This window comes from Marmota flaviventris, chromosome 9, assembly GCF_047511675.1.
Source record: "Marmota flaviventris isolate mMarFla1 chromosome 9, mMarFla1.hap1, whole genome shotgun sequence".
In the NCBI taxonomy this organism is placed as follows: Eukaryota; Metazoa; Chordata; class Mammalia; order Rodentia; family Sciuridae; genus Marmota; species Marmota flaviventris.
Window position 1 is genome coordinate 113,067,258 of NC_092506.1, and position 13,498 is coordinate 113,080,755.

General features: G+C 39.9%; 1 protein-coding gene across 2 annotated transcripts in view; it reads right to left on the reverse strand.

The window, feature by feature from the left end:
* Positions 1–13,498, reverse strand: part of Ets1 (ETS proto-oncogene 1, transcription factor) — a 130,724-nt gene that overhangs the window by 103,384 nt on the left and 13,842 nt on the right. For both annotated transcript variants that reach the window (XM_071616856.1, XM_071616855.1), the window contains exon 2: positions 11,344–11,426. In XM_071616856.1, the coding sequence (XP_071472957.1) occupies positions 11,344–11,412 (69 nt within the window). In that variant the 5' untranslated portion in view covers positions 11,413–11,426. The remainder of the gene's footprint in view (positions 1–11,343; positions 11,427–13,498) is intronic.

A 13,498-nucleotide genomic window follows, 5' to 3' on the forward strand; every position in this document is an offset into this window, starting at 1 on the left:
TCTGCCCAGCTAATTTCTTTTTGGTACCTTCCTTTCTTGGTTGCAAGTGGATGGATATAAGTTGATGAGATGCAAGCAACACACCCAATCTCTTTAACCGTTTTGAGAAAACCATCTGACAGTTTCTCGCTTGTTCATTCCACAGGTGATTGTTCAAAGGAACTAACACACATCACACACCTGTGGGTGCCAGCTGTCATGCTAAGCATCATGCAGACATGGTCACTTCTTGCAAGATTAGTATTTTCATCTCCAATTTACATAAGAGCAACTTTCTGTTGAGATTTAAGAGGGCAAATAAACTTCCAAAGGCCATGTGACTGATAAAATAATGGAGATAAAATTCTAACCCTAATCAGTTTGATTTCAGATCGTGTGTTCCTCTACATGGCTCAAAGAACAGTTTACTTTAGAAAAATGATAGTTACTTTTCTATAATAGATACTTGATGAATTGTGATAATGTACATTCATGGAACTAATATGAATGGTGTACCTAGTCTATGTCAAGTGTTAAGTAAGATGCTAAGAATACAATATGAGCAAAAACTGAACCATGACCTTAAAAGTACACACACAAGTAAACAGGAAGTTACAGTGAGGGGGTATAAGAAGATTAAAAGCCAATGTGTAGGGGAGGGGAATAATAGCAAGGTAGGCTTCCTGGAGGAAGCAGACTAAGGTAAGAATTGTGAAATAGATTGAGATTTGACCTTGAACATTTGGTGAAGGACCAAGAGAGCAAAAGAACAAGAAGATGGCATACCTAAAAATAAATACACACACACACACAACTACATAAGAAAGACTAGGTAAGATTCAAAGAGAATGTAAGAGAAAGGTGAAGACTGTTTTATTTGGTGGTAACAAGTATGAGGGAGAGGCATGCTCTTGGGGAGCAAAGATGCTTCAAATTGTTGGTAAATAGTAAGAATTAGAGCTAAATGTACAGGGTTAAGTTCTGAATACCAGACAGGAATCTGGCCTTAGCAGAAAACCACTGGAGGTTTTTTTATGTAACGTGGTGAATCAACATTCTAGAAAGACTTGGCTGATGATGCAGAGTAAGATGAGTTGGACAGGGACAGGAAAGGAGAAGAGAAGGCTGATAGAGTGGAGAGCCCTGGCAAGCCACAGGAGGGCCAAGCAGAGGGATAAATCAGTAATGCTCTTTCAGACTTCAGTTTGTTTTATTTTGTTTTTCCTCTTAATGATTTTTGCATTAACTCTGATTCTTTAAAATATTTTTATATTTTTAAGATATTATTCATATCTTAAAATTCACAAAGATGTTATTGCATGAAGATATTATTCAGCTTGACTACTGAGTTTTGGGACACACACACACACACACACACACACACACACATACTCCCCGCACCCATCTAGTCCAGTTCTGAAGAAACAATTGGATTAGAGTGAAGAGTGTAAACATGAAGTGAAAACAAGAAAGGAAAAATCTACATGATTTTATGACAGATCAGATATAGGAGATGAAGGAAAAGGAAAAAAAATCCAAGAACCACTTAGATCACTTGTTTTTATAACAGTGAAAGTGGTGAGTTCAAGTGATACAAATAAGGAGAGTGAAGGACAATGACAGCTGTGGTCTGGTTAGACGATGGGATGGCAGAGCAGGTTGGTGTCATGGTCCCTAAAGTGGATGCATGATAGAAGACAGGAAAGAGAAAAGTTAGATCTCTCAGCCTAAAGAACCAGTGAGAGCATACAGTCAAGGAAAATGACAGATAAAAAGTGAAAGGAATAAAAATGGGCTGTAAATAAGCCTACAGTTAGGAGAAATGAGGGGACATAAACCAACAAAGATGTGCAAAGGGAGGACATGGTGGGGGGGAAGTAAGTGCATGGAGAGGTAGAAGTGAAGAGCAGAATTTAAGCACCAGAGCTGGCTAGCAAGTCACCACTAAGAAAAGGTGGGTAGCCAGGCTGTATTCTCACCTTAAAGAGGGCAAATTAAATATTTAGAGGCTATGCAGCTGACAAAGTAAAGGAGGTAAATTCTCACCCTAGTCTGATTTCAGACTGTCTTTTCTTCTCCCTGTTCTACGTGACACTGCATGGCTTAAGAACAGTTTACTTTAAGAGTGCTGATCTTGTGATTCCCTGTGACTGAGCCTTCATCAGGTAGCCATGGAGCAATGGGGCCCCTTGGCATCAAGGAAAGTCCGTCTCTGCCCTGCTCCATCAGCACATGGTGATGAGCTTCCCAGGGAACAATGCAGCTCTCCTTTTTTTTCTCTCAAATGAAAATGTTACCAGAGGTTGTGAGCCCACAGCTTAAATACTACACCACCTGGTCCTGGAAACCAGCGAAATGAAGCTCTGGAAGTCTGGAAACCACTAGGACGAGGACATGTCCTGTCCCTGCTCCACTTCAAGGGCACACCAGTTCCAACAGCTACCTCCTCGCCTGACCATGTCCACTCTCCCTGCTGCGACGGGCTCCTCTGTCTATGGCCTCCCCCTAACTCCATGGCTCAGGAACTGGTCTTTTCCCAGTCCACCCTCCCTTCTCAGGCACTTGCAGTTCTGTCTCTAGAGTCACCTCTTCCCCTCCCCCCTCCAGCCTTGTCACATCTCAAAACCCTTCCATTTGTTTGTAGTCTTCCTTTTCTCTGTCCCCCAAGTCCCACAAAGTTGGAAAAGAGGGAACAGGGGAATACTTTTATGACACCAAATCTCAAACATATGGAGTCCGTGTGTCGGTGAGAATGTGTATGAGCTATTTTTCCAGCTAGTTTTGGCTTTAGCCAAGCAGCCTTCAGCATCCAGGTGTTCACCTATTAACTCCCTGCTCATTCACCTTCTGTACATGCCTATGCATAAATCCTGTCTTTCCTTTGGTTGCCTCCAGAATCCTAGGGCTTAGCCTTAGGTCATAAATGTAGAGACACAATGAATGCTTCTAGCTGCTGCTGCTTTTTAAAGCCATTCTAAACCTGGAGGGATACTGAGTAACACTGGGTGCATCGACACTGATTTAACATCTGCAGGGTTAGCTGTGTATTATTTCTGAGGAATGCTGTAGATGCTCATTCACTCTAGCAGAGAGACAGAAAATTATAAATCAGAAAGCTTGGGTTCAAGTCCTGCTCCACCACCAAGGGGCTGCCTAACCTCTGGCCCATCACTTAACCTCCCTAAGCTTTTGCTTCCTGAGGAGGTTGACCCCTATGGTCTGCAAGTTTCTTGCCAACTCTAAGGCTCCATTTTGCTGATCCATTCACATTCTTTCTGCTGACCTTGTGACTGACAACCTTTATCAGATCAACAGCTACATCAGGGTGGGAAAGCCAATGCAACCGAAAGCTGTCAGAGTCATCATGTGGATTCATGGCAAACTATGTCCCTTAAAATGTATCATAAAGCCTTTACATCGTTTATCTTCAAAAATTCTGATTAAACACTGTTTTATCACCACATTCCCCATGTTTTGAAAGAAGAGTGAAGTTCAGGAAGCGATAGGGGCTCTTACATTGTAGAGACTATGAAACATTGCACAACACAGTGGCCCTTTCGCCACTTAAAAATATTCACTGCATTGCATTCAGTCACCCCTTGACACTGGGCCTAACAACCCCACAGACTTCTAATTAAGTCCGGACTTCCTCATCCTTAGAAGATGCTCTGTGAGGCAGCACCTCCTTCCACTGATTGTCAAACACAATACAGATATAGCTGTTTTGGTGATGGAAGAAGGAATTTGGATCAGATGCATTTGGCCTCAGAAGAATGCTGGGTCACAGAGGTACACCTTGGGCCCCTTGAGAGGGAGAAGAGAAGGAGGCAAAGCAGAAATCTTCCCCAGTTCTCCTGAGGATGCCTATCACAGAGGAGAGAGAGGAGGGTGGTGCAGCCACCAAGAGAGGCAGGAACAGACAAAATAGGAAACTCTCAAAGGGCAATTTAATTTTAGATTCAAGGCCAGGAAATTCTTTTCAAAACAAAAGAGTGATATGCTAGGGCCTTGGTGAAAGGGCAGGCCTGACACACTGTAGGTTTTCTTCTGAGAAAAAAACTCGGAAGCCCAGAGAGAGGGCTGCAGCAAAGAGAATACCTAGTTGTGTTCTTAGCATAAAGCTGTACTGGGCTGCCATATGGACCACCTGGCCAGCACAGCAAGGTGGTGGAGATGCATCCAACATCTCTACTGCAACCAACCCTTCACATGAACCTGAGAGCATAAGGGCCTCCACTCACAGCAGACACTCGCTGAGATGTGGCCAAGAGGCCCAGTAGGGATGGCAGATGGAAAGGACCTCTTGACTCAGTCCACAGCCCAAGTGCCTGGTGTTCGTACTCTCTTGCTGAGAGGTCTTGGTAACCTGTGTATTCTTTATCAACTTTGAGCTGTGCAGATCTCTGAGTTGCCACTCACTTATCGTGAAGCCTTCAGACTCCCAATGGGATCCTAGGGTGACATCCTTAGGCATCCTGTAGTGTGATGATGGACAATGAAGTTGACTCAGAACCCTGTGATAGGATGAGACTGGGAGAATTTGCATGGCTAAAAGACTAGCCAATATTGTTATTTGCTCAGTGGTCTATAAAGAGACGTTTTGACTGTTTCCAATTCAAGAAAGGTCAGTGTTTCATAAAAAAGGTATATAATGCATGAATGAAAGCTGGCTATATGTTCTTACATATTACCAAACACCTAAATGGAAATGAATAAGATAAATTCAGCAGTGCAATGTTGCTATGGTCTGAATGTGTTTCCTATAACCCAGATGTTGAAACTTAATCACCAGTGTTATGGTGTTAAAAGGTAGGATCTCTAGGAGTTAAGTCATGAGAATGGAAGCTCAGGAGGGATTAGGACCCTGATAAAAGTGCTTGAAGTATTGGGTTAGGGTTCAGTCCCTTTCATCCCTTCTGCCCTGTGAAGACACAGCATTAGTTCCTTCTGGAGGACGTAGAACAAGGCACTATGTTAGCAGAAGAGACTGGGCCCCTCACCAGACCTAGAACCTACTAGAGCCTTGATCTTGGTCTTCCCAGTCTCAGAACTAAGAGCAATAATATTCTATTCTTTATAAATTAGTCTTAGGTATTTTGCTGTAGCAATGCAAATGGACTAATACAAGAGCATTCTAAGCCAATAGCCAGGAAATTTGGATAATACTCTATTCCTTGCCAGCTTTATAAACCTGGGCCATTCATTTGACCTCTACAGACCTTAATTTCCAGATATGGTGACATGGTCTTCAAGTTATGGCTTGACTTTAAAATTTTCTGGCTTGTGCTCATTAAATCAAGTAGCTTAGGAAAGGCTCATTTTCTAAAATGCTAGAAAAATAATATTTATAATTACTCTTTTTTCTTCAATTTCTCTAACACTAAGACTTACAAGTATAAATAACTTCCCTAAACATTATGCTTCAACAATCTCTCCAGGGATAGAACTATCTCCATCCCGAGCAACAAGAAAAAAAAAAAAAAAAAAACTTTTCTGGTTTCCACTTAGATTCTAAATTTCTTTTTTAATCCCAAATACCTTATCTATTACTCTCCAGGATTCCCTTAAGATAAGGAAAAGGCATCTACTCTAAGTTTCATGGTTAGCATGCTCAATTACTACACAAAAGACATGAGGCTGCACAGTGATTTGCCTGTGAACACACCCAAGGCTTGAATCCTGAGGCCTGCAGAGTGGGGTGAAGAGTGTGCCACTGGTAGAAAGGGACTTGCTTCCCAAAAAGGTCCAATTAAACTCCAATTATTCAGGATAAAAGAACCAGGTCTGTTTACACAATGGACTATAAACCACCAGCCTATGACAAGAGAGCTTTGATCTGGTGGCAAGAGTGTTGTTTCTCATGCAGGGTAATGATGAAACAAGGTTTCCCAATAAGAATGTCTCCATCTTTACCCCAGGAGCCCCATCTTGCTGTGGCCACACCCTTGTATGAACAACAGGTGGAAATCATTTCGGTTTTTTCACCCACCTACCCATCTAACACAACCCAGAAGTCCAGAATAAAGAGAGAAGACACAATGAATAAAAAGAAAAGAGAGTAAACTGAGTTCATCTTTGTAGAGGTACTTAACAAGAATTTCTCACTTAAGCATAACAGAGATCTTCTGTGATAAGTCATACTCTGCCAATTTTGTAGATGAGAACACTGAGGTTCAGTGAGATTAAGTATGTTGTACAGGTTATGTGGCTAAGGATAAAAGACCAGAATTTAACCCAGGTCTTTCTGAATCTAAGGCCCAAATGTCTTTCACTATAGTTTTCTAACACTCTATTACTTGACTGACTCCTCCAAAACTTGTGTTGAAATTTAATTGCCATCATGATGGACAATGAGGTAGGACAATTAAAGGTGACTAGATACTGAGGACCCTGCCCCCATGAATGAATGAATGCCATTATTGCAGAGTTAGGTTCCTGATAAAAATGATGAATTCTTTTGCCCTTCCTTTTCTTTCTCTCTTGCTCTTGCACCCTCTGATACATTCTCTGGCCATGTAATACCTTTCACCACATTACCATTCAGCATAAAACCCTCACTCAATGCAGTCTCATGATGTTAGGGCTTCCCAGTCTCCAGAACATGAGTCAAATATATGTATCTTCTTTATACATTACTCAGTCTCAAGTATTCTCTCATAGCAGCAGAAAATAAACTAAGCAGTTGCATTCAGTGGCTACTGGGTCTAAGACTAAAGGTTTCATCTAATATCTGGTATAAAATAGACAGAAGTGAGATGGGTCCCCTTCTTCTTCACCAGAGTGTCTGAAGGTAAAAATAGTATTATGTATATGAACTAGTCAATCAGTTATAGAAGGGAAAAAATGTATAAAGAAGGATCTGTTCAAATCATAGAGAGATTGGCAAGATCCATAGTTAATTTCAAAAAACCCCTGGGCCTCAAAGAGCTTATGTCTGAGGGCATACTTTGGACGTCGTTTTTACTTAGCTAAGCCCCATGACTGGGTTCTTCTCACCTTTGCTGGTACCAACTTGAGATTCAGCTGACCTGTTGGTCCAAGTTCCACTGGCACTGCACAGAAAGGATACAGCAAATGCCCAGAGCTAGCCAATGGCTGACAGCCCCCTCATGTCCCTCCCAAGCTTACATCCAGCATGCACTCTAGCATTTTCCCACCACCTTGTCCATTTATCATATGTCTAGAACAGCCCTGGTTTCACATCACTATTCTGTACAACAAGAATAATTAAGTATCCAATAAATGATCCAATTTATGCAACTATGAAGTTTTTCACAAAATAAATTCACAAGTTATATTAAAAAAAGGTCTTTTGTTGGACAGTTTCTGAGTCTTTATTTTCATTTGGAAAATCTAGGTACCATATTTATAAGAAAAGTATATTTGATCTAGAGAAAGCAAAACAAGTGGTTAGTTTCAATGCAGTTACACTACTCTCAAAGTACCAGGGATGTAATTTCCTAGGATAAGTCTCTAAACCCAGAGACTTATCCTAGGAAATTCTGCCATTTTGGAGTATTTGTTGGACCTTTTGGACATCAGTGCCTTTCGTGTGGTCAACCAACCTGGGCAGCGACTCTTTCCCAGGGGAAAATTGACATACCCCTCAAAATCCAAAGCTCTGAGAGGAGGTGAGTGGGCAGTGACTATACCTTTCCTTTAAATAGTTCAAGGTGCTTCCTAATATCTGTATGGCCCAAGGGTCACTATTCTCTGAGGACCACCTCCACACATCCTCCTTGCTGGTGAGGTCGCCAAGGCCTGAGACATGTTTAATCCAAAGTAGGAGCAGCCCAATCCTGTTATGCCTGTCCTCCCTGAGCTGGCCAGCATCATGGCATGAAAAAAAGGATGACGCATGAGAGGGCCAGTGAGCCAGTGCTGGAGGGACTTCCAGGGCCAGGAAGGGCTAGTAGGGGTAACATAACAGGAAGGAGCACTTCCTCCCCTTGGATGAAAGGGTCCCTGACACACAACCCATATAAGTACCTGGAAACAGCACCCCGCCCACACAAAGGCCAGACAACTTCCAAAAGTGCTGTCTCTCTACCTCCTTGGCTGTGACATCATTACAGTCTGCTTGAGGTGCTGATCTTACAAGCGGGAAAACACGTGTCCTGCTTTGACAAACTGACCCTGAGAAAGAGAATGTGAGTTCTGCGTGAAATGATTTTTAACCTGGCAGTGGCATTGATTTTAACAACTGTGGCTTGATTATTTTAAGCATTCTTCCAGTAAGGTAAATAAACAAATAATGCTAATGTGACCTCTGATTTAAAAATCAGGAATCTGAGACTTGGCAGTCTTTTGGGATTAGAAAATATTTGTATCCTACATTACATGATTGTTTCTTGGTCAACTAAAGCAGTGTGCTAAATAGAGTCCCTAAGAATAGAAGCACATTCTCTCCTTTTCTTTTTTTAGATTTTCCTTCCTAAAGCAATAATTTACAAGGAACCAAGACCTTCTCAAACCAGTCTGCGCACAGAGCACCATTCTGCCTTTCAAGTTGAAGCTGCTCTGTGGCTACTTTGGACCATCGTTTCTCAAATTCAGCACAATCAACTCCACAGCTGGTTAAGTCTTTGTTTTAAGAGCCTGTATTCTGTATTGTGGGAAGTTTAGTCCCTGTCAACTAGATGACAGTAGCATTTCCCAATTATTGACTACCAAACACATCCCTTGTCTGGGAGAGTAAAATTGTCCCATGTTGGAAACCCCAGTGGCTCTCATAGTTTTCCTTTGCCCCTCAAACTTACCATTCCTGGGACAAAGTTTCTTTTCTCAGTGGCTCAGTCTAACTCAATAGAGACTGTGGCACCAGGCAGGAGGACTTGGATTATTGGACTAAGTTCCATGGGTTGAGCTCTAGATACCAAGGGGGTGACAGAGATGGGAAGACACCGGGTACCTGAGGTTTCGACTTAGTTAATGATGTTGTGCTCATTCTTCCACCAAATCTTAGATTGGAATTCAAGGTATAAAATGTGTTGCCAGAATTTCTAGTGCCAACATCCAAAGGTTATATTTTGCAGACAGTTTATGAAATCCTTGACTGTTTATAGTCTAGCCTCATATTGGGAATTACCATTAACTTGAACTTGTACTAATAAAAGTTATTTACTTATTTATTTTTTTATCAGACACAAAAAGTTAAAAGACTTCTTTGCTTGCTCTGTGGTTCTGAATAATTGCCTAACTCAGCTCCAGTGATGGAGAAACTGAGGGCCAGAGAGAAGTTATGAGTGAAAGTGCTGGAACAATAACTTAGCAACTTTCTTATGCAACCTTCTGCTTTTACCCAAGCTACTTTGAAATGTGCCATGAAAAGAATGTCACATGTCAATAATAATTTTCCAGAATAGCTGAAATGATAGAACTCTTGTCAAGGGAGAGATGAATTCTTTGTTTGTAAACCAATGGAAACCATTCAGAATATATTAAAAATACCCACTGTATTCCATTGGAGATGGGAGTTTTTAGTTCAAAATAATCATTTAGATTGATTGGCCTGGAATTTTTTTTTTTAATCGTCTACCGTTTCCAGATATCCCATCTGGGATAATAATATACCTACAACTTGTATATTTATATTAATTATTTTTCATTTCAGTGTCCAAAATAAAATAGGTACGTATTTGTATACCAATTTTGTGTACAAATACACCCTGTAAGATATTAATATTGCTTAATTGACTATAATATACTAGTAAAGAGAATTAACATAGTTTGTTTTTAAATTTTTAAATCATCTTTTCCAAGTCAATGGCACATCTTGCTCCCAAATCATAATATCATTATTTATTTTAACAAATCATCTCTAAGAAAAATGGAGTGTAATTTGTGCTGACCTTAGATGATAACCTCTCTGTCAGAAGCGGGAGGAGCTTTCCCTGGCAACTTCTCCAAACCCTTTTCATGACCTTAAACTGCAGGTCTCTTGGCAATTTCTACTAAGTAAACTCCAGTGACTCCTTGCCTCGTGTGTGTGTGTGTGTGTGTGTGTGTGTGTGTGTGTGTGTGTTTACACATATTGTTGATATAAATTATGATCCAAATTTTTTCTGATTCTAATTTTTTTCTGGATAGTAAATAGTGCTTGTGTGAAAACAGAAGCCATTAAAAGAAGAAAAATATAGTAGAACAACAGTGAAGAAAGATGTGCTAATTATCCAAGAAATGTCTTTTCCCTTGAATATACAATAGTGTTTGAGCAATTATTTATCAATACTACAAAAAGGAATTTCAAACCATTCAGATCTTTTCATATACAATTACACTGAGAGGTTCTCATTGTAACTTAAGGGTACCACATTAAAAATTATAGAGAACCTCAGTCAGAGCATAAAGACCAAAGTCAGAACAGAGCTCTGGTTGGTTGGTGTCTATTTAGACCCATAAATCTACTGGGAAGATTTAATAATAAACTTATCTCTCATTTCCAGAGTGTGTAAAAAATATTCAACATTGATGATGGTTATCTTTGTATAATGACATGCAGAATTCAGATAGAGTAGTTAATGTCACATCTATTAACATGTTAACATGAAAGTTTCCTTTAACAGTGGAATTGGTCAATGGCAACATTATAGGATCTCTCCTGTAGTAAATTTTAAAGGAATTTATCTAAGCATTTCCAGGAATCAGTCTATAGCCTTAGCAAGGGTTTTCTTCCCTATGGGCAAAAAAATTTAATTGAATCCTATTTTAAAGTTCCTTTTAGCCCTCTTAATCTAAGATTCGTGAAATTTTCCCCATAAACTTACTATTATGTTTCATTTTATTTTCACTTTAAATTTCTCTGGTTAGAAAACTTCTGTTATAGCCAGAATTAGTGGCAAACACCTATATCCCAGAGACTAGGGAGGCTCAGATGAGACCTTAAGGAACTTAGTGAGGCCCTGTCTCAAAATAAAAAATAAAAAGAGTTGGAAATATGGCTCACTTGTAAAGCACCCTTGGGTTTAAAAAAAAAAATGTGCTGTTTAGCTTTTATATCTCAGGCCCAAAATAAATTTTACTATGAATAGGTTTAAGGTTCATTAGTACATGAAAAATCCTCACCAAATGAACTGAACTATGAGAATCACCTAGTTTTAACTGAATCATGTTTAAGTCCCATTCTCTAAAACTCAATCATACTAAAAATCTTCTTCAGCAAGTCCATAGGTCTTGGATTTCTACTTTTCACACTGATAAAGATGTAGCTAATCTCACAGTTGAGCTCCTCCAAACTGGTTCAAAGCTGCTTCCAACCCTGGCTTCTCTGCAGAGGAGAGGTCAGGGAACCAGAAGCAAGAGAAAGGGAATAGACAAGGTAGGTGATGGGAGACAGAGAAGGGATCACCATGGACCGCCACTCACCACCACTGCAGGACGAGATGCTGGGTAAGGGACAGGGCTGCTCATAGTGGAGTCCACAAAGTAGTTCATTCTTCTCTCAGCACCTGTAAAGGAGACATATAGGCTGAGCCCTGGAGTTACTCAGGAATATGAACTAGAACCCCAAAGAGAGTGCAAGTCTTAGAACTAGGAATCTTTTAAGGAATCATCCAGCTTACTTTTTTTGTGAGATAGAGAAGGAAACTGAAATTCAGGAAGATAAGTGACCCACCCATAGCACAGAAGTGGAGCAGACCCCAGACAGAGCCAGCCCCGACAGCAAGACAGTGTATACAATAGATCAAGTCTGTGTACTGTAGACAATACACATCAAAAGGATCTACAAAAAGGCACCTTTTGTAGGGTTTCTGGGCAGGGACAGATCCTGTATGTCTTTCTAAATAAAATGTCCATCTATGTATCTCCTGTTCCCCACCTCTAACCAGATCTGGCACATAGCAGGAATTCAATACATACTTGTACCATAAATTAGTTGATAAAGCAATAAATAGAGAAAGGATTAAAAGAAACAAGAATGGAAAAATTTTCTCTAAAGAACCATGTCAACCAGCACCCCAAGGCACAGATAGAGAGAAGCCCTGAAAAAGGGATTGAACTGTATTCATCTTGAAACCAAGAAAGGGCTATTAAATAACTCTTGTTGAGAGCTATTACCCCCATTGAAGTCTGACTGGCTAGAACGCTTGAGGAATGTTCTGGCTGGAGGGATTTTCCAGCTAGCTGTCAGTCATCAGCAAAATCATTTATATATCAAACATTTTTGTTGACCTAAGTGCTTTCTAGAGTGCATTAGTTCACACACTTTTGTAAATTTAATACCACACACTAAAAAAATATGTCTTTCTTGAATGAATAAGATTAAATTCCTAGGCATATTGTTCAGAGGCCAAATTCCTAGTGTTAGAAAATGACATTTCAACCCTACTATTTTCTAGGTTGTGTTTGACCTCTTTCATTATTCTTGCAAACCTTTAAAGCATTTGAAACATCTTGATAAAAAGAGTACGAGGATAGGCCTTACATTTGAGTTGCAGCTTTGGTTCAGCATCTTGATACAGTGTGAGAATCAATGACATGCCGACTTTCTTCTAAAATGTATTTTAAAAAATAAACAGGTCAACAATATAAAATTATACTAAGAGCTGCAATCACGGAGCCACTAATATCTTATAGTCAAAACATATAAGCTAAAATCCTTCTGAAGTCATGATTTCGCCTAGAGTTATAGGCAGTTTTTTTTTTTTTGTTGTTGTTGTTGTTTTGTTTTGTATTTTAACTATTTTGCCTTGTTATATTTTCTCCTGAAGGCAGAATGCAGTTCAAACAACGTTAACTTAAAGAGAAATTTAAAAATGGTCTGGATAGCTAGGCTATGCTAATCAAGATTTCATTCTCCAGTTTTTCAGGGGATTGATCTCTATTGCAACAGATGGCACCCAGGAAGAGCTCCCCAGTAGTGAAGCTGAATGGTAAAAAAGGTCAAAGATGATAGGGTAAGACTTCGTTAACATCAGCCTCCATGGTTGCTAATTCAGTGTCTGTTTCTAAAAATAGAGAGCAGCCATCATGTATCAGACGCTGAGCTGGGCACTGAGCGTGGAATAATAAGGTGCCACATATTAGTTGATAAAGCAATAAATACATATCATGTAGGTTACCACAGACATGTCTTGATCCCGAATTGTAGAATAGTCTCCATGAACTCCATGGGCTCTTTCTCATTAAAGTATTCCTTATTTTTAAACTGAAATTTGAATTTTAAGACCCTAATAAATTATCATCAAAACATATATACCCACTTGAATGTTTTGATCTACTCAAAGATGAGACTTAGAAGCTACCTCCATGATTTGTACCACACTGAGCATAGTTAGACCAAGAACAGATCCCCTGGGGAAAAGTTGGTCAGTCTTCCAGGGTCCAGGAGGGCAAATGTTACTATTGGAAATGTCCAGGAATGAAGGATTATTGCTTCATGCAAGCCATTCAACTTTCTGGAGGAAATGTCCTGTCTTGGGAGAATGCCAGTTCATTCAAACAATCAAAACGTCTTATTTCCACCCCAAAATCCTCAACAATCTCTTGAATATTCATAAACTGCAGTTACTCATTCAGT